This window comes from Semicossyphus pulcher, unplaced genomic scaffold, assembly GCF_022749685.1.
Source record: "Semicossyphus pulcher isolate SPU_LCO1_2020_fin unplaced genomic scaffold, fSemPul1.0.p SCAF_8, whole genome shotgun sequence".
Lineage (NCBI taxonomy): Eukaryota > Metazoa > Chordata > Actinopteri > Labriformes > Labridae > Semicossyphus > Semicossyphus pulcher.
The window spans coordinates 23,785,558-23,812,541 of record NW_027211759.1 but is presented as its reverse complement, the minus strand read 5'-3'; the positions used below and the strand labels follow the sequence as shown (position 1 = coordinate 23,812,541).

General features: G+C 40.8%; 1 protein-coding gene across 2 annotated transcripts; it reads right to left on the bottom strand.

Annotated features, from left to right (window-relative positions):
- Nucleotides 1-808: 808 nt before the first annotated feature.
- On the bottom strand, nt 809-26,540 carry kiaa0513 (KIAA0513 ortholog). Of its 2 annotated transcripts, XM_069687177.1 has the most exons (13): nt 26,489-26,540; nt 17,193-17,713; nt 13,355-13,454; nt 12,913-12,986; nt 12,299-12,369; nt 9,938-10,142; nt 9,810-9,847; nt 9,610-9,682; nt 9,417-9,494; nt 9,101-9,130; nt 4,402-4,482; nt 3,727-3,821; nt 809-3,526 (listed from the first exon to the last, which is right to left on the bottom strand). In XM_069687177.1, exons 2-13 carry the CDS (start codon nt 17,600-17,602, stop codon nt 3,477-3,479), a joined length of 1,305 nt encoding a protein of 434 aa, XP_069543278.1. In that variant the 5' UTR covers nt 17,603-17,713; nt 26,489-26,540; the 3' UTR covers nt 809-3,476. The 2 variants fall into 2 exon arrangements, with proteins under 2 accessions (XP_069543278.1, XP_069543279.1); XM_069687178.1 differs by lacking the exon at nt 9,101-9,130.
- Between the last annotated feature and the right edge of the window lie 444 nt (nt 26,541-26,984).

Below are 26,984 nucleotides of genomic sequence, written 5' to 3'. Positions count from 1 at the left end.
TCTTTTGAGTAAACGCCAAAGTTTAAACAGCCTCTCTGGTACAGATGTTAATTGATGAAAATCAGAAAGAACTGAAATATAATGTATGACTAGCATTAATGATTGATAACAAAGCTGTCAAATGAATTGTGGTGTTCCTCAGGGTTCAATTTCAGGCCCTTCACTTTTTAGCTTTTACATGGCGCCACTTTAAAACATCTGATGAATTTATCTATGGTCTTCTTTTATTTCTTATTTTTTAAAGCTGCTTTCACTCTGAGCTATAATGTTAGCATGGACCTCTTATCAGCAACGTGGAACACATTTGGAGACTAGGGCCGGGTGGATGAATCCCAAAGTATAGGTTTTATAGATGCTACATGCCCTTTTTGAATAACGATTCTAGTGTCAAATATCATGATACCATACAAGGGATCAGCTTTTCCTTTTAAAATTTGGCCCATTTTTATTGTATCAGAGTAAAACTGTATGCTTGAACATGTTCTGTTGTCTTGGTGCAAGTACTCCTTGCTTCTCCACTACTGTTGTCTTTTTGTATACACTCAAACAACAAGGGAACAGTGTGACCCAGCACACGCCCAGACTAGTTTAATCCAGAAGTCTACCACTCAGCTAACCTTATGATGGTTGCTAACCTTTTGCACATCATTTAGTGGAAATGAAGAATTCAGATATAGCCCTCTGTTGGTGCATTCAACAATACTGGCTCTGTATTACTTGGTGCTGCACTGAAACCAAATTTTGAGGTAACGCCCACCCCTGTTGGAGACCACATGCTCATCACCACATGAATTAAACAACAGGGCAATCCCACAAAAACATAATGGAGTACTTTAATGATAAATTCCACTTCATTGATACTTTACACAAAGTCAATATGGTCAAAAATGTATTTTCTTCCAGGCAATAAAAGGCAAACTTTTGTCAATATTTCACAACAGATATGTCCAATGAAGAGAGACAGCATGCACTGAACACAAATATAATGTATCAGTGTAACATTATTCAGAGGAAGGTGTGTAGTATGAATTTATGGACTAAATGTAGTGCAAATGACTCATGCTAAGCTAACGAGTACAATATAGTAAAGGTTGATAATTCATCAGGGGAAGCACAATGGTCTAAGAAGTCTTAGAAGTGGACTTGGACCACATGCAAAGAGACACTTGGGACAAATAACAGAGTCATTAAAACAGTGGACAGAGGTTTACATGGTTTTCTATATGAAGCGTAGAATGATTTATAGTACATTTAAATAGGAGCTAATTGCACAACACTGTATGCAAATACTTTGAATGTCCACATCAAACAGAGGTTAGATGTTCAGGAGCACTTCAGGGTCAGAACTACAGCAAGACACATTTTCATGGAAACAATAATCACAATGACATCACTATTGTTTATACATTTACAATTAAAGATCCAGGATTCACAAACACAGCACGTGATCAATTCACACGGAACACACACAGAAACATTTACAGTATTTACACAATGGCTTCATCATAGACAGTAAGATTAGAACAGATTATCAATCTGAAATGGGATTCAACCTGTCAGAAAGTGCATCACCCTGGAATTCAAATGTGGAAAAACATAATTCATATTTAAAACTCACAGATGATATATTCTACTTCATACAACTAGGAGGGATATTTTATGGATTGAGGAACAATGCTGCCACACAGTGGTAGGATGAAGTAATACAATTGTCACTTCACAGTTCAGTCACTCATTTTACATTTGCTTGATGCTGGTTGCACATGCTGGGCAGATATACAGATACATATGGAGCAGGAATTAAAAACAACTATCACTTAGATCCATTGGTGAGAACACAGATCAAAAGACTTTTATTTGCATGCAGGGGTTGTTCATCTAGCAGGAAATGTGTAAAAAATAATTTTTGGTTGAGTAATAGATGGTAGCATTTGAAGACAAGGAAAAAAAACTTACATGGAAGGCACTTTGGACGGATCATGTTTCCAAGGGTATCATAAAGTTTCTCATTAAAAAAACATAAAGCTAATATCAATATGTGCCACAGTAAGGTGGCAAAATTGGAATGAAATCAGTTGTAACATTTTTAGGAAGACTTTGCTGCTTTTTTTCTTTCTTTCTTTCTCAGAGTAGAACAACAAGGTTGGTACCATTGTATTTTTTATATCACTCGATAGCAGATGGTTAGCTTTGCCTAGCATAACAAGAGAAAATGGGGCAGTTAGTTTCCAAAGGTAACATTTCTTACTATCAGCACCTTAAAAGGTCACTAATTATCATGTTCTATCATTGTTCAGTACATACCAAAGCTGAAGTGTCAAAAATATTGACACCTCATCAGAATCTCCTGACACATCGAAATAATAGTGAGCATAATAATATGTTAATTCCACTACAAGAGACAATTTATGGGGTCTGCTGAGAAAAAAATACGCCCCCCAAATCCACTATTTTATTTACACTTTTTTTATGGATTAAACAAACAAAAGTCATTTGACTTAGTGAGCTTAAGGGGTACTGGTTAATGAGATTTTTCCACTTTGGATGGAGCCAGGGTGGAAGTCCCCAACCCCCTCCATTTCTGGGCCTTATGCTAAGCTAAGCTAACTGTCTCCTTGCTGTTGCTTTATATTAAGAGAGTGATTTTAGAGTAGTATGTTTTTTTCTTCGGCACGAAAGTGAGTGGAAATTCTCAAACATGTCAAACTATTTACTGTATCTAAACAAGAGGGATGATGTTTTAAATGCCACAAAAGTTATATGTTATGTACTTAAACATATTTGAATCTATTGCCAAATAGGACACTACAGTGTAACTGGCGGCACAGCCGGTCATCGAGGGTTTCGAGTGATGAACTTCACTGTTTGACTGATTGAAAACTGAACTGACGCCACATAATATAGCCAATTAAAACAATGAGTTATTATTGCCATTTACTACTATACTAAAGTCTGTTCTGAACCGCACATTTACATCTATAAAAAATATAACAAGGCAGGACAATAGATACTCAGTACACAGTTTTAACAGACGCTGTTAGATGTGTTACACTAACGTGTAATAAATATAGTTACCAGGAAAACACAATAAAACAGCACAGAGGATATTTATAACCTACACACATCCAGAGAGTCTGACACACACTGAAGCTGTTTAGGTTTTATACTGGATGGTTTCCCTTCTTGTCTTTGTAGAGCAGGTCACAGGCGCTGTAGATATTTAGGTACGAGCCAGCTAATGATGTTGTATTATTGCTGACACAGGACAGGATGCAGAGGAGCACTACCAGGGTGGGTTTGCTACAATATGGCACAGTTCAGCACTGTTGGTTATGTTGATTTTCAGCAGTGTATCACACAAATGCAAGGGAGTTTGTTATTGTGACGTTGAGCTGAAAAGAAACTGCTGATGTGTGTGTGTGTATGTGTGTGTGTTTGTGTGCTGTCAGTCTTTGAAAAGCAGCCCGTCCTCAAACTCACTCTGCTGCCATTTTCTCGATGTGGTCGCTCAGCAACTTGTACTGTTCTGCAGAGAGGAAAAACATAGACACATATTTATTAAGAGGATGCAGGAGGGTTATTTTGACAGGATTGAGGCCCAATTTCCCCCTGGTATTAACATGCAATTCGTATCAGGATGCATTGTGATTGGATGCCAAATGGAAGCAATGCAGGATAACTTGATGCTCTAGTGTTTTAGATTGAGTTATTCCTTTATTGGTTTACCTTCATTCAGGTTGCCGATGACTGCCTGCTTCTTCAGGAAGTCATTGCAGAGCTTCTTACTGAGTCCAAATGCCAGCATGTTATGAGTGAATGTCCTAAAATACACACAACACTAAAGTCATATCAGTTCAAATGCACATTAATGCAAACACAACCTTTCGGCGCTGCCTGTCACAAAGGCATGTCCTGATTTAGTTCCAGTCATCGCTAATTGCAGGGCATGACTGTAAACGGGGAACAGGTGTTAATGACTTAGTGGGCGGGGCCAGAGTAATTACTTTTGTCACTGCTTTTGTCACTGAATGACATTAATCGGTTGTGTCTTATAAATTTTGACTGACTTGTATGAGTTTGTATAGGCAATGAGGCATGTGTGCTGAACACAGTGTGAATTAGGTGGGTCATCCAGCGTATTGAGATGCCTTTTAAAGGGTGTGCTCACTTTGCCTACCTGATGAACTACAGGCTTATTCTGGCCTGGTTATAGCGTGTGCTAGAGATGCTACCAGTTAATTAACTCGTAACAGCACTAATGTTACTTATAACAATGGATATTTTACATAATTGTTTATGACTTGTATTATGTGTAGAGCTGCTGCATGCTTGCTGAACATCCTCTCTTACAAACCAAAGCCTCTGTGTGCCCTCAGTTCACAGACTTTACTGCCACCTTACCCGAGTTGGCCGAAGGCGATGTTCTCATCGATTTTGGAGCTGTCGTCCCTCTCCTCCTGGGTCATATGACACCACCTCTCCCTGCAGCACAGAGACACTCACAGTCAGGCTTTTATCCCAAGTCTCCGTTTGACCTTCAGCTCTACAGAAACAGGCCAGGGGTGGGTGACAAACTGTATCACATGTCAGTGTTAAAGTGACTTTTGCTGCCGCACCACTGACAGGAACTTGTTTTACATCAATCTTACAACATTTTTGGATCATTAGCTTTTCATCTGTCCTCGGGCTGTTCTGTCTGAACTCTGTTTTCTTTTTGCTGTTAGCAAGTTAACCCAGTTAGACTGGACTGGGAACTCAGAGAACAGGGGGAATTTTACTTCCCACACCAATATCAAAGGATTTTTGGACTGCCTGGAGAAGTATGTTCACGCCCTGACCTGGTGTCTGCTCCTCTTCCTTCTAGCATAAGTTTGAGAGCTTTTAGAGGTTAAATACCATGCCTAATATCGACCTAATGAAATCCATGACATCCACCCCTGTCACTGCTGATTTATGCAATGGGATGCAAAAACAGAGAACCCATCGCACATCAAACACATTAAACAATGTCAAAGGGCAGAAACACATGAACCAGCTGTCAGCAAAAGAATACAACAACAAATGATTAATTCAAAAAGAATTATCATTGTTAATAACAAGCAGATGAAAGCATTGGTCTGGTATGACAGGACTGTCCTGAATGTCTGGAATATTAACATGCAGATTACATAGAGTGGTGTTAAAGCAGGAGTCATGAGCTTTCTTAGAACGTACAAGTATACGTAGCCTAACAATTATATTGGAAGGATTAAACTGAAGGTATTTCTATCAAACAATCTTAATGTACATTCCCATACAGTGTTTGCTGTTAGATGCAACTAAATGCTGCTGTACATTTTGAACTGCATGACACACATTCATGAAATCATCAAGTAAGAAGACTTAAAGAACCAGCATCACTTTCTTACTGAATCCAGTGAATCCTAAAACTCTCTGTGCATGGCATCCACTGTGATGGAAAGAGCCGTTTTATTATCATATTCATATCTCTTTACATTACCTACATTCAGGGTAACTGTATTGGATGCTGCTGCTTTGTGTCTGCTGAATATGTAAGGCAGCTCATAGAGGCTACATGCTAGTCCTAAGTATTGCGCTGAAATGTATTTTGCCCTATGCAATGCCAGGCGCCAGTTTCCAGTTTTGGAAAGTGTAAGAAAACAATAGGCGAGCCAGAAGCAAACCACCGCTTCTTTAGCTATAGCGCCCCCTTCTGCTCGAATGCTGCTGCCGCCCACCATTTCAACTGCTGTTGTGGCGTTTCAGCGCTTTGCATTGTGGGATACAGTAGGCGAGGTAGACTGGTCAAATGTATACTGGAAATTTTATCAGTACAAAGTCCGGGTATTTTTGCTTTTGTTTACATACTGCATACTACATTTTGGCCAAATCAGTACGTACTGTTAGTATAGTATGGCATTTCAAACACAGCCATAGCATGTGTTGGCATAGCCATCCTGACGTAACCTAACCCATTGTTTTGAAACATTGAGTTTAACATTTCGCTGACCCTGTCTTGTTGTTTTTGGAGCCAGAATTGACCATATTTAGATAACCGAGAAGTGAGGGGTTAGAAAATGCTAAATTGTCAGCTAACGCTAGCTCGAGCTTGGTAAGCAAAGGTGAATCTGTAATTCAAAGTAAATTAGATACTAATTGGTATGCCCCTTTTGGCTAGCGAAAAAAGGTGTACCAACTGAAAAAAAAGACAGCTCTCTCCTCAAAGTGCATTTGAGAACACAGCTAGCCCCGCCCTAAAGCATACCGGGCTTTGTCGTCTCTTTTACTCTTAATGGGACCATAACGTAGAAGAACACATCAAACTAGATATTGTGACCATAGAAAGTTTAATGGGGTAATAAAGAAAGTGAGAATTCGAGTCTCTTTCTCACTGACTTTAATCAAATTGGACCTTTTTTGGAAAGCAGTGGAGCTTCCCCCTGCTGGCCATAAGAAGGAGTGCAGGTTCAGTGCTGTTATTAAAGTTTGGTTGGTACTTACCCAATGTGTGAAAAATAATAATACATGCAACTGTTACATAAATATGTAAAGACTGGGGCACTGTTGACGACTTGATGACGTCCAAAAAACAAGTAACGAAAATGTACACTACTTTGAGATCGACCAATCAACAAACATCGTCTTTAATGTATTAAACATTATAAACCTATTAGTTTGGTCTCTACAATGCAGCTGATACATTAACTACGGATCCTCTGTAAACATCTAAACATACCATACTTATGGCATGTACTGCATAATTTTGCCGCAGTGGAAACATAGAAGCAGGCAAAGATAGGAAAAAAGAGACAGCGAAGGGGCATGCAGATAGAGGGAGAGAGAAATATCACATGCAGAGAGATTAATGGTGTGAACATGCAGCGAGCTGTGAAGAGACTGCAGTGTATCTGCTGCCTCTGTCTGCTGCTCCAGATATAAATACCATCACAGACATTACACAAGCTTTCCTGTGCACATTCAGGATATTAACTGTGACTGTGATGCTTTTAATCATGAAAGATGGGACCGAAATCGTTTCAACAGCAGCCTGAGAGCATACCAAGCTGAATCAACCAGAACAACATGCCAACAGAAAGACAACAGAAATCCAAAATCAAAACTAGGAAGAACTCTGCAGTTATTGTGCAGAACTCACAGTTATTCAAACACAGTAATTGTAATTGTTTATTATCAGAGACCATCCTGTCCTTGTTCACTAGAACGTATCTGACAAGCTACGAACTGGACCTGGGGCTACTCGCAGGATCCCCCACAACCCGGGGTGAAACACCGAGCTGCTCTCACATCAGCCCCTCCTAAAAACTAAAATGTATTTCTGACAATCTCTCAATTTCTGTCTCTGATTTTAATGCCTATCACAACCTTTCTAGATGCTCCTTCTGTTTAACTTTGCTCCTTAAGTTTATTATGAATTAGTTATTTGATGCTGTAAAAAGGATGATTGACAGCTCTGTTGACAAATACGGCTCCTGCAGCCGATCAGTTCCGGATTAGCAGAGTAGAAGAGGAACGGCAGGAGGAGACGTAACTAAAACAATCACTACAGTCAATGAAATTTCCATACCTGTGAGCGTTTACCTCAGACCAACACAAAGAAGCTGTTCTGCTGTTAAATACGCCGGCGTGCTGGATCCTTGACGGTTGTTTTTCGGTAAGTTAAGTGTGTTTTGGTTAGCGGAAGTGGCTATCTCTCTACTGTGCAGCTCTGGCTCCAAATAACGTTACCATTGCAAGATGGCAAAGCCTATCACGGGGGCTATTTTGACTTCAATTTTGTACAGTGAGAGCAGATGGAGGCGAGTCGTCCATCTATATATACAGTCATCGTTTTCAACTGAGAGCTCTGTGAGTGCTGCAACAAAAACCAGCTAATGCTGAGGGTGTTTGAAAAATAAAAAAACGCTGAAAACGCCAAACTGCATTGGTTTTGTATAGAAAATAGCCAGCACAAAAAATGTTACTAGTGGACACAGGCCCCAACACTTCTGTTTCCTGACTCCGTCTTTAAAGTAGCAATTACAAACATCTCGTTTCCTTTAGTGTCCCCTGTGGTGGTAAGCAGCAACCGTGGGCATATTTTTGTACCTCGCTCAAACGAAGATCCGAACAGTGTCTTTACTTTTTTATTTTCTTTAGATGTGCACTTGATTTTGAACTTAACCTTAGTCATTAAACTTTTCTTTCTTCTTTCTGCCAAAGAAGCTGGTCATCCGCAACTCAGCAGAAACAGTGCACCGCTTCCACCTACTCTCTCTGGAGGACCGATCTCTGCTGGGTGATGGATGATGGTTCAGATTTTTCTTGAGAATGTTGATTCGTTTCATAATACCAAAGAATACAGCAAATTTCAAGGGCATCCTCTGTCTTGCTGCAGATTGCTGATTGTAGCTCCTTAGCTATGATAGTACTCCAGCTATACGTTGACTATTTCTTTGAGTCACCTAATTGTAAAAGTCTATATTATATTATTTTGCTGTAAGAACTATCACATCTCTCTCATGGCCCAAACACAATAAGGCTACACACAGCCTCTAATAGCTGATTGTGTGACACATCACCCAACGATCAACACAAATAAAATCAACACAAATAAAATATATAAACATTGCTCCATAGTTATTATTAATTAACTATAATTACAACATTATCACAGCCTATAGGTATTCTAGCACACTTTAGGTTAATTATTTCCTAATGTGTAATATACATCAAAACTCTACTGTCATGTACACCTAGCTAGTTAGCCTTTTTAGCTAGGTACATAAATTGTCAAGACAACTATTTGCATACAGTCTAAGACGGAAGCACAAAACAGACAAAACATTGTAATGTGTCATGTAACCAAACATCTACCTTGCTGTTTTTCCCATCTCCCAACCCGACACATAATAACTCTGTAGCCATCTCTCTGTCACTTGTTATTTGAGCAATTATTTCAAAACAACCGCTACACTGGACCTTCATAAATGCACAAATGCAAAGCCTCTGTCCTTCTTCTCCTCTCTGCCTTCATTAATCTTTTCATTTGACAATTATTATTTTGTTTTTTTTAGGGCAGCGGACAAATAGAAGGACAGACCTCTCAGACTTCTCTTCATCCTGCGTTCCCCTGCTCGGCAGCAAGGCACAAAGAGACAAAGGGTCAAAGTCAACATGCAGAAAGAAGGAGAACAACAACAGCTTGTAGACAGGAAGAGAAGAGAAGAGAGGAGGAGGTGTGGGACATCAGGAGATTATCAGCAGTATAGGTTTAGGCTGAAGCCAGCAGCACGTCGCTTCAGGATCTACAATCTTTAGTTTACTCCGACAGATACAGAGACAGGAACACACAACAAACCACCATTAAACATTGTAATATATTTTGTAAGTACATTGTTTGACTCCTCCAGACTCACCTTGTAGTTGGTGATCTTTTCGTCCTCTCGCAATGGACGGCGTCAAAAAATGCAGCGTTCCAAAATCGTAATGTATGCCTGGCAGAGAGGACAGATGAAACATCATAGGTTTCCTTCCTGATCTAGATCACTGAGCCGCTTATTCAAGTATCTTTCAAACTGGGCCTACTTTTTTTTATTTTCCTTAACTTACCATATGGGCTGCTGCTTCAGGTGAGTGTACAGGTAAACCTTTTCATTCTTCTTTTCCTCTGGAGCGTCCGACACTGTGGTGCAAGAGCAGCTAAATGAGCGTCTAATCACATTTTATACAAACTAACAGAGCAGTGGAGGAGGAGGAGAGGTAAGTGTGTATTGCAAAGCTCAGCTCAGGTGACCTATGGTGCACTGTACCTGGTGATATGGGCTTTGTCTCTGTTCCTTCCCCATCCCTGCAATGACAACACAGTGGAGAAAAGGAATGAAAACTATACATGAATGTGTGAGTATAAGACTTCAAAGGAGGAGCTACGTTTTCTCACTCTGTCTTTTGAGCCACGGAGCTCCTCAGCTTGCTCTCCAGGCCTCCAAAGAAGCCTTTGACGTCAGTCTTTGACGTGTTTTTAAGGAGGCGCTCGGCCGCGTCCTTCTTCCCCGTCAGCCAGGAGTTGGCTTTGTTGAGGTACGAATCCAGGTTGACTGGAGGACCACGATCCAGCAGCTCTGAGGGAGACGGCTGGAACTTTCCTGAACAAGAGGAGAGCAGAGAGTTCAAAACATTGATCTGAACAATGTGTCTGAACATGGTAGAGTTTAAACTTTGGTTTATATGTTTTAAGCATGTGGAAATGAACCGAGGTCATTGTTTAAATTGGTTCCTATCTCAAGTTACATCATCAGATTTAAGGGACATGGAGCATTTGAAGATTGTCCAAAATCGTCTCCACAATAACAAATAATTCCAATGTAGACACTGTCTTTATACTTATCAAAACACCTTTGTACTATACTCATAGAACATACCTCCAAAACTAAAATGTTCAAATGACTTATGGGGTGTTGAGAAATATTTTCTTCATGGTTCAACATTCCAAAATGCTTTTTGATCAATGTTTTGTGTGTTTATTTAGCAAAATCTAATAAAAATGTATCAGTCAAATAGGGTTACAGCCTCTAAAGCTTAATTGCTTTAAACGTCTGTTTTTAACTCTACGTATGTCCTTGTGCTATCTTTGGCCTCAGAAATCACAGATCGGTAGAGCTGTTAGATAACATGTCAAATTCTGAAAAAAAACAACTTGTTTGTAGTCACGATATTAATTAGTGTTACGTTAGTTAGCTATAACTTAACGAGCTGCAAATATACAAAAACATTGAGTCCTTTAGCTTCGTGGATCGTAGCTGAAGTGTTCAGTGACTCATAGACTCAAGACAAAGCAAGACTTCACCCAATTGGTAGAGTCAATTTAGGGAACACAGTTAGCATATCACTGCTAACATTAATTTAAATTTTCAAAATTGTTGGAAGATATTAGTTAAATATGGATGCAAAGGAATTTGTAATTGGATTGTTGATTGGTACAACTTGGTGTGAATTATTATTTGGTAGTGACAGTACAATATTGTTATGTTACCTGTATGAAGCTTAGTGTCCCATTTCCAAGGTAAATATTTCCCAACCCCTGGGTTACTCTTTCAGAAGAGACTTTCAGGTTTCTTTGCAGTTTATAGTGTGCAAGGAGACCTTTTGCAGCCTTTTCCTGTTCATGCACAGCTGCCTGCTGCAGGTTTACTTTATGTTTAAGGAATATTATAGCAGACCTGATGTTGATGCACTGAACTGTGTGTACTGTTTAGCACACTAATCACTCAAAGCTTCCTGCTTGCATAAGCACTACTCCCATGCATGCCCACACAGTCATTGCATACAGCATGTGTTTTGTAGTGTTGCAGTGTTTCTGCAAGAGGAACCGCAGGGCCAACCTGTGCTGGTTACACTCCGAATCAGCACTGAGGAGGGATTTCACCTAATCATGCACAGCTAGTTTTACTTTGCTGTGTAAACTTTTTCTTTTGCAACTGTATTTACTGTAATTTGTGCAATGGAAGGCTTTACACCAGTTTTGAAACAGTAATGAGTCACAGTTTGAAAAGAAGAGTTACTCTAAGGCCAGGCTCAGACTGCAGGAGTTTTTAAATCCAAACTGATGTTGAAACGGGCTTGCATCACACACATCAGGAGAAACTTCACTTCTTCTCTCTGATCTGAAACATGCACAAACTACAAGCTTTTAAAATAATGGCAATCACCCACTTAGGGTATCTTTAAGGTTGGGGAGCAACATACCGCCTCAAGTGATCTTGTATGACTTGTCGTGATCTAATGGGGAAGCAGATGTTAACCAACAGAGATTGATGTGGGGTAACTACCTGCAGTAAGGATGCTCTTAATAATTATTATAATATAATAATAATAATAATATAATCTTATTAATGGGATTGGCTCCTTAGGTTTGTGACGTCTCAAACCTGCCAATCTGAAAACGTGTTGTTCAGGCTGTCCTTGGTACACTGCAGTTTGAAAGCAAACAGGCCCAGCCATGGAGATGACTGCTGATGTTGTCCCTCATATGTCTTGTAGCACATGAAGAACACCACATGGAGATGTTTACAAGGTTAAACACTTGATTTTCACTGGAGGTGAGGGGGTCTTTAAGACTGGATCTGGTAACCCTTGGCATTAACAGATCATCAGGGCAGAACATCTGTACCAACTGGGGGTCCAGAATTTGCCCCCGATTAGGGGGAGGGCTGAATTGAGCCCCAAACTCCTGTAGTCTGAGGATGGCCTAAGGTGATAGATATAGAGTGCAAGGATGAGGGAGAGACTGAATTAAACTTACCTAAGTAGTAGTATGTGAAGCACATAGTCATGAGGTTTTTGGCCGGGGTGTAGTCATCCATCTGGTAACATCTGAAACACACAGTTTCTTAAGTGTTGCTCCTGTCATTACTGAGCCACCAGTTTATATGCAACTTACTTTTACATAAAATGATAAATAGGTGATACTGCTCTATTTTATGATATTTTTTAATGTCACAGGTCCCATGAAAAGACTCCATCCTACAAATACTGTAAGTGTTGTCTGTTTCTGTATGTTCCTGAGAGCTGCATTAACACATCAAAGACCCAAACTGATGCACTGAGCGACATGTTTCATCACTCTTCATCGCGCCTCAATTTAACATACACAATGTAGAGCATTAAAAGTGTATTTATCCATGACTGAAATACTCCCAATTGATCATATTTACTCCCTGTCGATCTGCTGAAAACTACACAGAAACTTCTCCAGTGGGAACCAATGGGCTTTAGAGCTAAGTGCCACAGACAGAGTAATAAAAAACAGAAAGTATTAATGCATTTCTGAACTTTCATGAGAAACTGAAACTGAACTGACCGGCATTATCCTTCACAGTTACACAGGATTATACGATTACAGTGTGTTAGACTCACTCAAACAGCACGACTGCAAATGACTGCACCAGTCTGTAGAAGGTGGCTTCACTCACACACTTGGAGTGGCAGCGCTGTGAACACAGAATAACGGTTAGAGGCTTGTTCGGGAAAGCTCGGCATAAAGAGAAGACACCCACAAACATCAGCTGAGTTACATAAATAATATCTTTATAGATGTGAAGAAAATATTCAGGACTCATGAGATATTGTTTGATTTCCTGCAGTTACCAATTGTACTTAGGGGGGCTGGAATATCAGTATTTACTGACTTATTCTCTTCTTTAATCTTCTTTATATTTCCACTTTTTCTAACACAGTTTCATTCCTTTTTCATAAAACTCCCAATTCTGTTTTTTTTTTGCCAATGCCCTGGGTTATTTCAGTCACTTTCACTAAAAGGTCACACACTGCGTCATTTCCTCGTCATCCCCATATTCACCTGTGCACTGACGTATTTGGCGAACCACTCCCGGCCTTTGCCGTTCTCTCCGCTGCACAGCTCTCCAAAACGAGCCTGCTCTTCCTGGTCAAAGTCCTCCCTGTGGAAACATGATCCAAAAAAAACTCGTCACATCACTCATTTACAGCCACTGTGAAAAGACAGGCTCCTCGCAGCTGGTTGTGTTTACTTCAGGATTTATGAGACTGATTTTACAATTCAGAAAATTTGGCAGGTGGACGTTCAGTGTGTGGCAACATAAATTTCAACATCCGTCATTGATTGTGTTAGAAAAAGGATCGACAGTGTAGTACAAGACAAAAATTCAAGACTAAATGTGCAAACATCTGAATGCGAAATACATTTTTAATAGCCATTTCAAAACGCAACTGCATTACAGCTCAGCAGTGACACACTGTTTTTACGTTGCAAAGTTTTCAGCTAATGCTAACAGCTAATCCAGCGAACCTTAAATTCATACCTTACAGACATATGAGCAGTATTTATCTTCAGATTTAACTCTCGGCAGGAAAGCGAATTACCATTTTTCAAATGTTGGACGATTGATTTTAAAGTTTGTTTGTTTTTTAATACATTTTGTGAGGATCTCTGATCAGTGTTGATGCTATATGTTGTCAACAAAAAGCAGTAAATTCCCCAGTGCATGCTACCAAGAGAGCTTTGCTGAGTTTCCCTGAGCTTTATGTACCAGGATGTGTCGCTCGGGAGCAGCCAAAAAATGTATCCACTTCCATTAGATTCTCTGCCCTCATATTTTCGGATGCCACTGTCTCTTTTTTTTCAGCAAAGTTTTGTAGCTAGTTTTAAAAACAAGCAAAGGTGGACACCAGAAATCCAAACTGAAATTGTCTGTAGTTCTTACATGGCTCTTACAACTACGTGAACTACGCTGGTGCTGAAGAAGATTTTACATCTGCTCAGAGCTGAGCCCCAGAGAAATACTTTTTTTAATATACCCAATAGCTAACTCAAACAGATAGAGATCAGGATGAAAGTCAATAAATTTGACGGATCATGTCCATGTTTTATGATGGTGAACTGGGGCCCAATCTGAACACATTCTATTATTAGGGGGCACAGCACTTTACGTAACATAGACCTGGTTTCTCTCCACTCGAACATGCAAATGTGGGGTCTGTAATATCTTAAGCCATTTTAATTATTGGGTCAAATCAGATCCCAGAAGACATTCCTCAGGTCCATCAGGGTTCATGCCGGTCATTTTGGACCAGTGAATACTTCTTGGTAACAGTGCCGTGTGAGTCGTAAAAAAAAGTAGGATAGGGGCATCATTCCCACCCTCCCCCCATCTTCTGACATCTCCTGCTGACAGGCAGAGCAAAGACACAGCAAAGGTGCTGAGTCAGAGAGTGTAACAGTAGAGTTCTTTCAGCCCAGCTTACACAAGTAACTGGAAAGACAAGAGCACAAACAGTACAGTGTACAATCCAGTCAACATATACAGTATGTGTCTCCTCATCGCTTTTATCCCTTTCATTACACTATAGGGGATCGACTTCCAAGGTCCAGTCATTAAACATGAGTTAACTGTACCAAAGAAGGTCAGAGGGTAAAGGTAGACCTGGAGTCCTCTCAAAGAAGCTGATTCTTTTCGACAGCTGGGTTAGGACTTCACAGAGGAGGCCACTGTCTGTATTTGCTTTCTGTAGGCCAACGACCAAACAGGTCGGTGCAAAAATACAGCAAATGACCTGACAGACTTCAGGAGGACCTGCAGCTAAAAGTTCAATAAATGTCTGTGAAATTAAACTAAAGGGAACCCTGATATTGAGAAGCCAGTCTTCACCCCTCTCTTATTTGATTTCTTGTCAAATAAACATGCGTGGGTCTGCTGTTGTCGCCACGGGCCTCTTGTGGTGAGTCATGGGAACGTCTCACAATAGAGTGTTTGTAGTCATTCTGGGTGTGTATTTGAACAGAAGTGAATGTGCAGCCTAAAGTTGGATTAATTGTCAAAAAAACAAAACAAAAACAAAAATAGCTGACAATCAAACAACAGCTTCAGCTACATAATACAAGAGATGACATGGGGGAAAAAAGAAATCCTTAAAGATGGGACAGTTTCTGCTAGAAGCTATTGATTCATGACAAAGCGTAAAAAATAGCCAGTTGCGTGCTGAGGAGCCACCATTTAGATTACAGACGCCACGGGGTTCAACTATGGTCTGACAGTCAGATTGCTGAGCCTGGGTTTCCTGTTGGCAGTGGCAGAGACGGTCTTCTCTAAGATGAGCTAGGGCAGCAGGGGCAACAATCATCGAGACACGCAACAGCCCAACAACCCTAACATCCTGTAGACGGTCTTGTTACCAGATTAAGGAGGACAAAGGGTCAATGCTTCTGTGGACAAAATGATTTACAATAAAACTTTGGCTACACTGAACACGTAACTGATGATCCACAGAGCGGCTGCTTCAACACCACGCTTTTGTTAGAATAAGTATAATTGGCTAAACCACTCACTCTATAAATGTACAAATAGGCCAGTCTTCTTTTTATTTCTTTAATGCAAGGGGAGCAGGCCTTTTAACACAGACATTGGTCATATAGCGTACACAGGAAGTAAGATCATGGTTTGCTTTTGAGAGTTTTGGTTATAATTTGTTGTTTCCTGGGATTCAACTTTAGGGTCTTGATCACCCTGTTGGTATTTAGTTTGCCAGAACCAGCTAGAAGTTTTGTGGTAACTATATTAACTTCTATACTTTACAAAGCCTGCTGTAGTCCATTAATTTTAGCCTAACCATCCTACACACATTTTTACAGCACAATACGGGGTCTTTGTGTTCAGTGTAGCCACGCTGTAAGGGTTGCAATATGTGGTATTTTACTCATTTGCACTCCCAAAACATTGTCAGACTCACAATGTACAGTTCCTTTAAAACTAAACTGAGTTTTCTTACCAAAACCTTGTACCTGCATTTTCCCAAATCCCAGCCTCGACTGTTTAGTTGAAGATTCAAATGAGTAAACGTAGCAGCTAATGCAGCCTCGAGCCGCAAGCCTCTTACAGAGATTTGGAGCAGGTTTCAAAGGTGTTGTAAGCTTGCTTCTTTCCTAACTCCACACCTGCAGATTTATTTCATTTTGAAACTTGTAGTCTTCATCCCCAACCGTCACTGACTCACCCTGAGTCACTTAAGACAGTTTAATCACTTCCTGCACCGCCCGCTGGAGCAACGAAACGTATCAAACAGTTTTCACATGTACTTGAGTTCTAACCTAACAACTGTGGAGAGACTGTGATGTGTGATGAGTTCCTGGCCGTAGCTACTGACTTTTCCTTTATTTAGCAAGTTAAATACCAAAATAAATGACAAATGTCCATAATGGGGCAACACAGGTTGGTCCACAAGTAATGTCTATAAACTAATCACTTGGCAGCAAAGAAAGCCAATTATTACAGTTTTTAACATCTGCAGAAAATTGATGGGAAGAGCAAAAAAACCGCTCATTTCTGAATAACTTTAATAATTTAATGATTCAAGTGAACAATCTTTGAATGATCTTTTTGTGTTCTCTGTGTGGTAATGAACATTAATCTTTTATGAGGTTCTACAGCTATTATGTGATGCTATTATTAATAATGCTAGGAGGCAATTGTTGAGAGGTGCCTCGATGTTATGTCAAAAAACTATTTATAGGACTTGCAAAATAATAACCATCATAAAAGGTCTTTAAATGTGTCAATCATGCTATTTTTGACTGATGACAGAAGTTTTCTGAGTAATTCACCCCTTTGCTTTGACTTCATATTGGTTCATCACACAACAGAAAGAAAAAGGACTGTACTCACTTTCCATGAAACACCTTCTCCACATACGCCTTCATGAACTTCCTCCTCTCCACCGCCTCAGCGTCCGCGTCCTCTCCGCTGTGCGCTGACGAAGATGACGACCTCCTCAGCTCCCACGTATTAGAGGCGGGGTCCATGTCATTCTCGCTATCTGCCGACTCTGTGGCGTCGCTGTCGTTGTCTCCCTCCTCGTGGTGGTGGTGGTGGTGGTGGTGATGGTGGTGAGAGCTGGGCTGGGTGGGTGCCATGGGCTCTGGCAGTAAGGGCTGCTGGTGAACTCCCATGGTGGACCTCGGCTCTGGGGAGAAAATGTCTGTATGGCCGTGCTGTTGGCCTCCATCCACACTCAGAGTCGTGGGCTCGGAGGGTAGGTCAAAGTCTATGAGGTTGTCCACTGCTACACCCTCCATGGTGGTAGTAATGCGTGGGCTAGTTGGAGGTTTCAGGTGAGCTGTTTGACTTTGCGACCCTCCCACCCCCAGAGGGTGCTGACATTAAGTGAACTCACAAACCCAGCGCATCTGTGAACACAGGAGAGACTAAATTAGCATCATGGTCCTCTTTTACAATCAATTAAATATGTCCTGGGGAAACGTATTAACCAAACTGGTAGTTAGAGGTAAATAAGCCAATCACTGTGGCACAATTTGCAACAACTTAATCCTACGTAAAAGGGATTTTTCAATTGTTTTGACCCGCCCCTGGTTGTAATGTGGTACCGCCGTCAGATGGTGGCTATAGCGCATCTGAAAGCTGTTTGCTAACCACCATTAAATAACAAGAGAAGAAGGAAGCATTAGCGACAGGTGTCAGTAAAACGGGCATGGCGCTGTGAGATTTGGAACGGGAGAAAAATGCTAGATTTTTGGAAATGTGGAAGTGATTCGAAAATGAGGTCAAGTGCAAACACGCATACAAACACAAGCATAACATACCTCTACAACAACTATACACAGTATGAGAAGAGAAATGATCCACGTCTGTGTATTACATAGGGAAGATGCACAGTTTGTTATACCCAGTGTGTTTTTCAGAACACACTTTGACATGAAAATAAACAAACACAGTTGTTAAAAAAGAATCAGTCTCTCCTAATGTTAGGGTGCGATTGCACGCACAGGGGGGGACCATCTTTGAATAATAGTTGAATAGTTTAGTGAATCTCGAATCCCTACTACCTAGGTTATTTGACATTTATGGCACAACAAGGTGCACTATGACTATGCCACCGGGAGCAATTTGGGGTTCAGTGTCTTGCCCAAGGACACTTCCACACATAGCCTGAGGGAGCTGGGGATCGAACCTCCGACCTTCCGATTGAAAGACGACCAACTCTACCACTGAGCCACATGTACCACTGAGCCACATGTGCCAATGCACATGTACCCGCCAGATGTACCAAAAGGCTGTTATACTATACTTATTAAAGAGGGTGAAAAGAAGAAGAAATAAAGAAATTAGCTTCTTACACAAACCTGCTTAAAAATAGGCCGTGGTCGCTGATAAAACTCCATTTATAGGCAGTTAACCTGTTGACCCTGATGACTCATCAACCTTTCTTAGCACACAGAAAAATGTGCTCATTATCAATTTGTATGAGGTGTGTAATGCATGCAAGATTATTTCCTGCGGTTTTTAACAGATTAAACATTCAGCAGAGCAGGTTTTTGTGATCTGACCTAAAAAATGTACTTCCTGATAGGATACTCTTTTTGCTTCCTTGATCAGAGATTAAAGATGCTCCATTTGTTCCTTACAGTAAGGAGACAGCTGCGTATCACCTTCCAGGTCACAAAGGAAAAGGAGTGAGGACAACATGAAGAAGAACACATCCCAGAGTTTGATCAAATAAAGAGACTCTGCAGCTTCTCATATAGTGAGAACAGCGTGTTGCAGTTGTACATTGTGATTAACGCTCATAATGAGGGCAGTTTGCACAGAAACATTTGGGGATTCTTCTCTTTATGAAATCTAAAGTGACTTTTGAACATATGGATTCTAACTAGTTTGTCTGTATTCATCAGTCAGCATTTCTATCATGCAAACAGGAAATTATTGATGGAACCACAAAGACAGGAAGCTCAAATCTTAAACTTCATATCTGACTCAGAATCTGTCTGCATGCTGCACATCTGTACGTCTATTGTTTGACTGTAAGACTCGCACGGCATTGTACTAAACACTGGTATGATAAAAGCACAGTTTGATCGTGCTGACTCCCACTCAAGGCCTCCCAGGACTCTTTACCCTGACCTTGTATGCTCTGAGGTGGAAAACAGCAACAGCTGCCCATCCTGCACTCTGTCCACGGGCTAATCTGTTGTAGCTCCTCTATCACAGGGCACCATTTGGCCTTCTGACTACACACACACACACACACACACACACACACACACACAGCTATAACTCTGTTAGACTAAGCACACGCACACACACACACACACACACACACACACACACCAGGCTCGCAGCCCTTGGGTCAAAAGTATGTTTTGGCTGCCTCTCTGAAGATGAGGTAGATTGTTATATAAATCAGTGTTTAGTGAGTAAGACCCAGGGTGACGCACACACACAACACATCGTGAGACGAACATAAACACACAAGCACACCAACACCAACACGTATATGTAGCGTGTAAAAATTACAGCAAGAAAGAAGAAGAAAACAAGATGGAAGGAAATGATCTCACTGCCTCTTTGAAAGGTGACAGAAGGCTAAGTGTCAGTGAACGTTACATTTAGCACGCTAGCGTGACTTTGGTGCTAACTAGGGTAAAGTTTAAGAGAGGCAGGAGATACTGTGTTATTACAATGCAATGACTAGTAGGCCTACATAAATAACGTGAAGTGCCATTCTGGAGGAAAGAATAATGTCCTCCAGCCACAGCAGTGCTGCTGTAGACCTTCTCAAAGAGCCTTAACTTCTGCATATTCTTATTGTTTACTCGCTTGATAAATACTAAACAAAACACTGCTTCTCTCATTTTCATAGTCAACGGCTTCAAATACCCAAATGGTTTCTAAAGGTGTCCAACAAGGATCAATGTTTAGCCCCTTTCATTTCTTTTCCAAGTGGACATTGTTCATTTCTATGCTAATAATAGCTTCAAATAGCTTTGATAATGTATTTTCTCCATTAGATTCCTACTTTGAGCAAGCAGCAGCTTATCTGAACACATGATTTTCTGAAAAAGATCCAACTGTATTGGTTATTTTAAAGGACAGATTTCTGTATGTGGGTTTTCTATGAAAGCCGATTCATGCTGTTTCGCCCCTTTCTGCAATCGAGGGAGGAATCTGGTCTGCCCCAATTCAGTAAGTTTATGTGAGATCATACAAGATCACGTGAATTGGTATGTTGCATCCTCTAAATATGATCTTAGCACACCATAGTTCTTACATTTAGTAGGATGTGCATGTTTGTGATTAGAGAGAAGAATATCTTGAAGTTTCTCCTCATGTGCATGATGCAACAGGATATTTCAAACCGGTAAATCTCTTTCTCTTTCAGAATGCTTTTCCTCTATTAAATCAGTGTCAGTATCGGTCTCTAATCTACACAGGATATACACTTTGCATGCTAATGCTGCTGCGACTATAACCTTAAAACCCTGGAGGCTGTTTATCCCATTGCCATTAAACTCTTGATGGTCGTCTGACATCTACAAGGCACATTTGTGTATTCATTCATAAGTCTGCACTATCATTACTGAGCTAGTTTTCTGGTACTACAGACCTTATTCCATGGAATTAACTCAAAAAGCAAAGGACTACTTCATGGCATGTTTTAATCGTGTGTGTGTGATGAGTGCTTTGTGCGAATAAAGTGTTCCGTTGCGATGTTATAAACATGTCACTTGTCTCTCTTATGAGAGGAATCTTGATCTCAATAAGCCTACTTCAGTTTTTTCCTGTCGAAGAGGCAGAGTGAGATCTCACCAGGAAAACTGAGCATATGGCTCACAGCTCATCCGTCTATCTGGAGATATTGGGGGTGTGAAACGTCGCCTGGATGTGGCGTCTCCCCCTCGCAGCTTTGATCTGCAGGCCTGAGCCGAGTGAAGCGCGCAGCAGAGCCCCTCAGTCAGTCACGATTCCCTGCTTAGGATGGATGGCAGTGGCACAATCACCTGCCGGCCTGTGACGCCATTTGGCCTGAGTAATGTGTCCTGTCCTATTGCCCTGCCATGGCCACAGCAAACGCACACACACACACACACACACACACACACACACACACACACACACAAACACTGCAGGACTCCTTCACTCAGGCTGCAGAGGCTGCAGTATTTCTGCTTCCATGAGCAGGAAGGGGAGCCCCCACTAACCCACCAGCACACACAATGACAACCTGCCCCTGCATCAACACTTTCCCCTGAAGGTGACGGACACAGAGGGGAGGGAGGGGGCTACATCATGACCCTGCAAAGCTTGACTGATTCTGTGTAGGGGATTTCTGCTTGCTACTAACAGCTATGCAGCAAAAACAGCATCACAAGACCCGTCCTGGGCTTTTTTCTCATCTTCAGTGTTTGCTGCATGATCCTCACATGAAAGCTGGTGCTGTTATGCAACGTGCCCCCGAACCTCTCCCACCCCCAGGAAGTATTATTCAGCACACTCGTCTGCAAGAACATCAGTTGAGCGAGTAGGCGAGGCGGCGTTACCCTCAACACTCGCGGTGTGAGAGTTCATCTATCTCTGTCACCCCGGCTCTGTGAGCAATATGGAGCAAATGCAGGCGATTAATCAGACTTTCATGTGTGTCAAATATGGTTTTATAGAAGATCAATTCAGCTTGTGGACAAGGTCCTTTCAAAGTCCCCTTCTTGGGCCACTAGTCCATTATGCACAGTGTTCTCTGTAGCATTCCTGAACAAAGCTCTGCCTGACTGATGTAGAAACCAATACCCCACGAAGGACTTCCCTGACCCACAATCCTTTGGCTTCCTCCTGTAACTTGAGAGGGTCTGTTGTTCTTATTATTGTGTCTACTGGGACGTCTCAGTAACCAAAACACAAGCAGGGAGGACATTCTTTGTCTCGCCGTTCTTGATACTTTGGATAAACAAATTCAAAGAGCTGGAAGCAAGGTTGTTTCCTATCGCCTCCTCCTGTCTTATCATGGGATTTTTCCGTCTCTTCCTGTCAAGTTATTATGATGCTATTCCACAAGTCTGACAGTATTTATTCTCTCAACGATTCAAACTCTGCAATGTTTTTATTGCTTCAATATTGCATCTATAAAGTAGAAAACATTTTCTCGTCCCTGTAAAACCATAGGTGTAAAGATGGCTAAATTCCATGTAGCTGCTTAGGTGTCTGTCTTAGGCATCACTGTACATGCCTTCTCCTGGAGCCCTTGTTAATTTCATTGCTTGTACTATTATTAAAAGCCTAAATTCATGCTATGTTAAAGATAAAGGAATCTGTAGTCATCGATCTTTTCTTTGTTTGTTCAGCCATAGTAGATTACTGTTTACTCGCAACACTTGCAGAGACTGGAAAAGCAGCCGCTTAGCTCCGCCTACCCTCTCTGGCAGACCAATCACTGGTGGGTGATGGAAACGCGTCACTAACTGGGCGCCGCTTGTGATCTTTTCCACGTGTCGCCACAGACACCCAGTCCATACTAATAGTATATACAGCAAATGCAAAGGCTTTCATCAGTGGGCCATAGGCTCAATCACCATTGTGTTACCTCATTCAGCGATAGATAGTGACTTAACAGATATTTATTTACATGAAAGTCTTCAAGATTATTACTTTAAAGGTCTAATGTTGAGACTAAGGACATCGTGGCAGCCAAGTAAAAAAACAGAGCAGTCGGCCAGGTAAGACTGTTCTAGAAAAACAATGATGTGAACACAGAAAGGTCAAACAGGTCTCTGTACTTGTTCTTTCTATACTGTGTTGGATGTTTACAGAAGACACTTTGTTTCAAACTACACCACTCGACTCTCTGTAGGTTTGTTGGGCCTGGGGGTTTGTTGACAGTGTCTGATCCTATGACTGCACATGATTCTTGCTCTGCTCAGGTTCTTTGTAGTCGTCTCACTTTGTTACAAGAGCTGCGCAAAAACTCTTCTGAGCCACATAGTGATGTTACATAAATGTAAAGCCTCTTACTCTGACTCTGACGCCCGACACATTAATGCACATCATCTGTATTCTTATCTCTGTATCTGCACATTCTCACTGTTTTTCACACTGTGAACTTTTAGATACTTCCTGAGAAATATCTTTCACCTTCCTGCACAAACTGTACAGATCTATTCACTTTTTTCCCCGTTTTATTTATGTTTCTTGACAGTAAGTAAAGCTGTCCTTGCTAAGTCCTTGTAAGTTTTGTAAGTTGTAAGTTGCAGAAAGACCTGACTCTGATTCTGATGTTATTCTAATTATAACAGACATGAATAAAACTTTAAATAAACAAAAGTAATCCATCAACTTCGTTATTTTCCACCACTTCTCTAAACCAAGAATGAACCCTGTCAGTCGTGAGTTTTGCAGCAGTCCTCCAGCTGACCTGGACCAGAGTTTTACACTCTGCAGGGAGATAGTGAAGGGGTCTCAGTGCAGGCATGTCAAGTTGACCCAGGCCTCTTTGAGAGGAGCTTTGGTACTATGGAGCCAAATATGAGTGGACTATATCAGATAGAGCTGTTTGTGTTTGTCACCTGTTTAAAGGATTAAACAGACAGCAATAACTTTTATCAGCTTCTACAAGTAGGAACTACTCTCCGACACAGCGACTAACAGCAATAATATTTTACAGCTTAAAAGCAGGAAACAAATAAAACTGTATTCACTGTCACTTATGTTCTGTTAATTTTATTTTATGGAGCATAATATCGTCACAGCTGTAAATGTAAAGGTCAGTGTTGGCACACAACAGCGTGTCCCTGACATCACATGCTGCAGTAGATATGTGTGACAGGCAGAAGTGGCTGATGCTGGATAAGTGAGGTGTTGAATCTCTGCTGAGGTTGGCCAGTAACCTGCTCGCCACACGCAACACTCCAAACACAACACTGACTCTGTTTTTAAAGGACAGAAAACACCAGCACTTTACTCAAGCCCAACAGGTAAGATGGATGAGTTGTTGTTGAAACTCATTTTACAGAGTACATAATGCAGAAAACAACGTTTGGAGTGATTTACAAACGTAGTCATCATACGATAGTGCACTCTATAGTTGACAATACACACAGCAGAGCATCTCGTCTGAGCAGACTGGTAGCTGCTCTAGTTTACAATGTATCATAATGTTACATATCTTTTAATAATGTTATGTTTTTAAGAAAGCAGCCTTCTGAGTACCTTTGAATGGGGGCAAAATCAGCACACAATCCATATTTACTTCAGCTCGAAAATTCACTGAATTGACTGCCATATCGGTAAACAGTATTATCTATGCTCTAAAATAGCTATCAGTATCAGTTTTCAAAATCACACATTGGTCTGGTCTGTCAGTAAACAAACCAGTTTTATATTAAGAGTGCCAAAATTAAGCTACCAGTATTTGTTTTTCAATGCACTACCCACTTACGACACTCCATCACTGCACAGAAAGGTCAAAAAGAGGCACAGAAAGGTCAAAAAGAGGTACATCTGAACAATCTAGTCAATACTAATACCGTTACCATCTCTAGACCTAGCATGTAAAACCTCACTTTAATGTTGCTTTCCCATCACAAACAACCAAAGCGTAAACAAAATTACTTAGTCATGCTTATAGTACAGAAGCAAACCTTTGCTACATCATGCAAGACTTAGAGCTGTGCAATAATTCTTCTGAGCCACATAGTGATGTTACATGAATGTAAAGCCTCTTTCTCTGACGCCCAACACATTAATGCACATCCTCTGTATTATTATCTCATCATGCCAGAAGCAAACCTTTGCTACATCATGCAAGACTTAGATGGAAGAAACAGTCATAACTTCATTGCCATTGAAAGCCACAAACATGCACTTTAAAGCAACAGAAACGAGCCATGGTGGTGGATAAAACCTGGAGGAGGAAGTTCTCCCCCTTGTGCACTTTCAGATAACACCAAGCACAGTGTTTATCTGTCAAACAAAGAACTGAAGCCCAAATAATATTTAGTTAGTAGTAGTGTGAATGAAGACTTAACAGTGTAGTATGGGGATCTGGAAGTATTCCAGAAATCTTTATTGGGTAAAATATATTTTAGTTGCATGTTGTTGTTTATCACACATTTAACATGTGCATTGTCCCCTGCCCTTTATTATTATGCTCTCATTACTGATTTGTTTAGGGCAATGTATTATGTTCTATCTGCGTGCGTGCCTGCTACAGCATCACATATGGAGAACACGTCATGCCAGAGTTCCGTACAAAAATCAGGCAAATTTATAATGCACCTCTTATCAGCAAGCGCTATCTGTTTAATCACGACACGATAGTCATTGCAAATCAAGAGGAGCTATTCTCTAATGCAGCATGGGAAGCAGTACAATTTATCAGAACTGCTGTTCTAAAATAAGATTATTTTTCTACACAACACGCAACAAACTGAACATGGTGCAGGGCCGATTTTTATAGAAGGGACCAATGACTGTATATATAGAGTCTATGGAAGGGACAGGTTGAACTATAATGTAAAAGTTAAACATTTCTTCAATACAATGGGCATAGTGGATAATACACCCGCCGAATAAACATGTGTCCCGAAACAATTGAGAAAAACCTTTGTGTCCAGGTTTAATTGATACATATATATTTAAACAACCAAGGTCAGCTTATATTGACACATCGGTGAATGAGATTTGGTTTACGCTGTATCCATAGAGGACAACCGGTATTAGTCGACGATGAATTAAGTTTAAAAAACATGAAAGAAATACGTCTTTGTGCTCCAATAATGCAGACTTTAACTTATTATTTAACACAAATGCTGACCAATGAGTTCAAGCAGGGAGCACTTGCTGCTGAGATAGGAAGCAGCACTGAATAAACACAGGCATAGGCTGACGTTTCCTGTAACGTTAATCCCTTGCATTTTCAGGGAAATAGGGATACCCCACGTCAGTGACGGAGGTGTACCTACAGGTAAAGCCAAATACACATCAAAGCACCTCTAATTTACCCATTAAGGCGAAAATATCACGACAAGAAGAGAATAACCCTCCGCTTTGAACCCGGAGCCATTCAAGTTAGCAGAAATGCAATTCAATTATGCCGTTTACAAGTCGTAGCACATTAAGTCTCGAAAGTGTGAATTGATATTTTATGAGACGACGACACAAGTAACAGCTGTACGTACATGAAAGGTCCCGCACTGACAGGAGAAGGGGGCTGCTCCTCAATGCTGTTTCTGCGTCGTTTTTGCTCGAGACTATGGTCTAGAGACAGAAAAGCGCATGCGCAAACAGATGCGAACACGACAAGGGGGGAACCCAATGACGTTGAAAAGCAGCACGGCCAATCAGAGCCTCCGCGTTGCTGCGTCAAGCTAGAACTAATATAAATGTTTATTTCCTACAAAATAAAAGCATGATGGCTCAATTTGGACTGAGAGTGACAGGAATGTAAGGAAAATGTGATTTAAATATTTTTAAGAGTCCCTTCAGTCACACAATTGAATGCATGCCTTGACTGTTTCGCATAAAATTATTAATGCTGTCGTGTCTGTACATCACTCTTTGCTGTTATGTTGCGGAGTAAATGTTTTATTTTTCAAATTCCTTTGTCCGGAAGTGTGCATTCACTGAGCTAACCAAGATTTCAAATATCCTTAAACGGTATTTCTTTGTACTCAG

Coding starts and splice junctions, on each gene's coding strand:
- kiaa0513 (XM_069687177.1), bottom strand. CDS start 17,602: ATGGAGGGTGTAGCAGTGGACAACCTCATAGACTTTGACCTACCCTCC. Junction 9,848..9,937: donor TCCGTGGCTCAAAAGACAGA/GTGAGAAAACGT, acceptor TTGTCATTGCAG/GGATGGGGAAGGAACAGAGA. Junction 3,527..3,726: donor CATCGGCAACCTGAATGAAG/GTAAACCAATAA, acceptor TCCTCTCTGCAG/AACAGTACAAGTTGCTGAGC.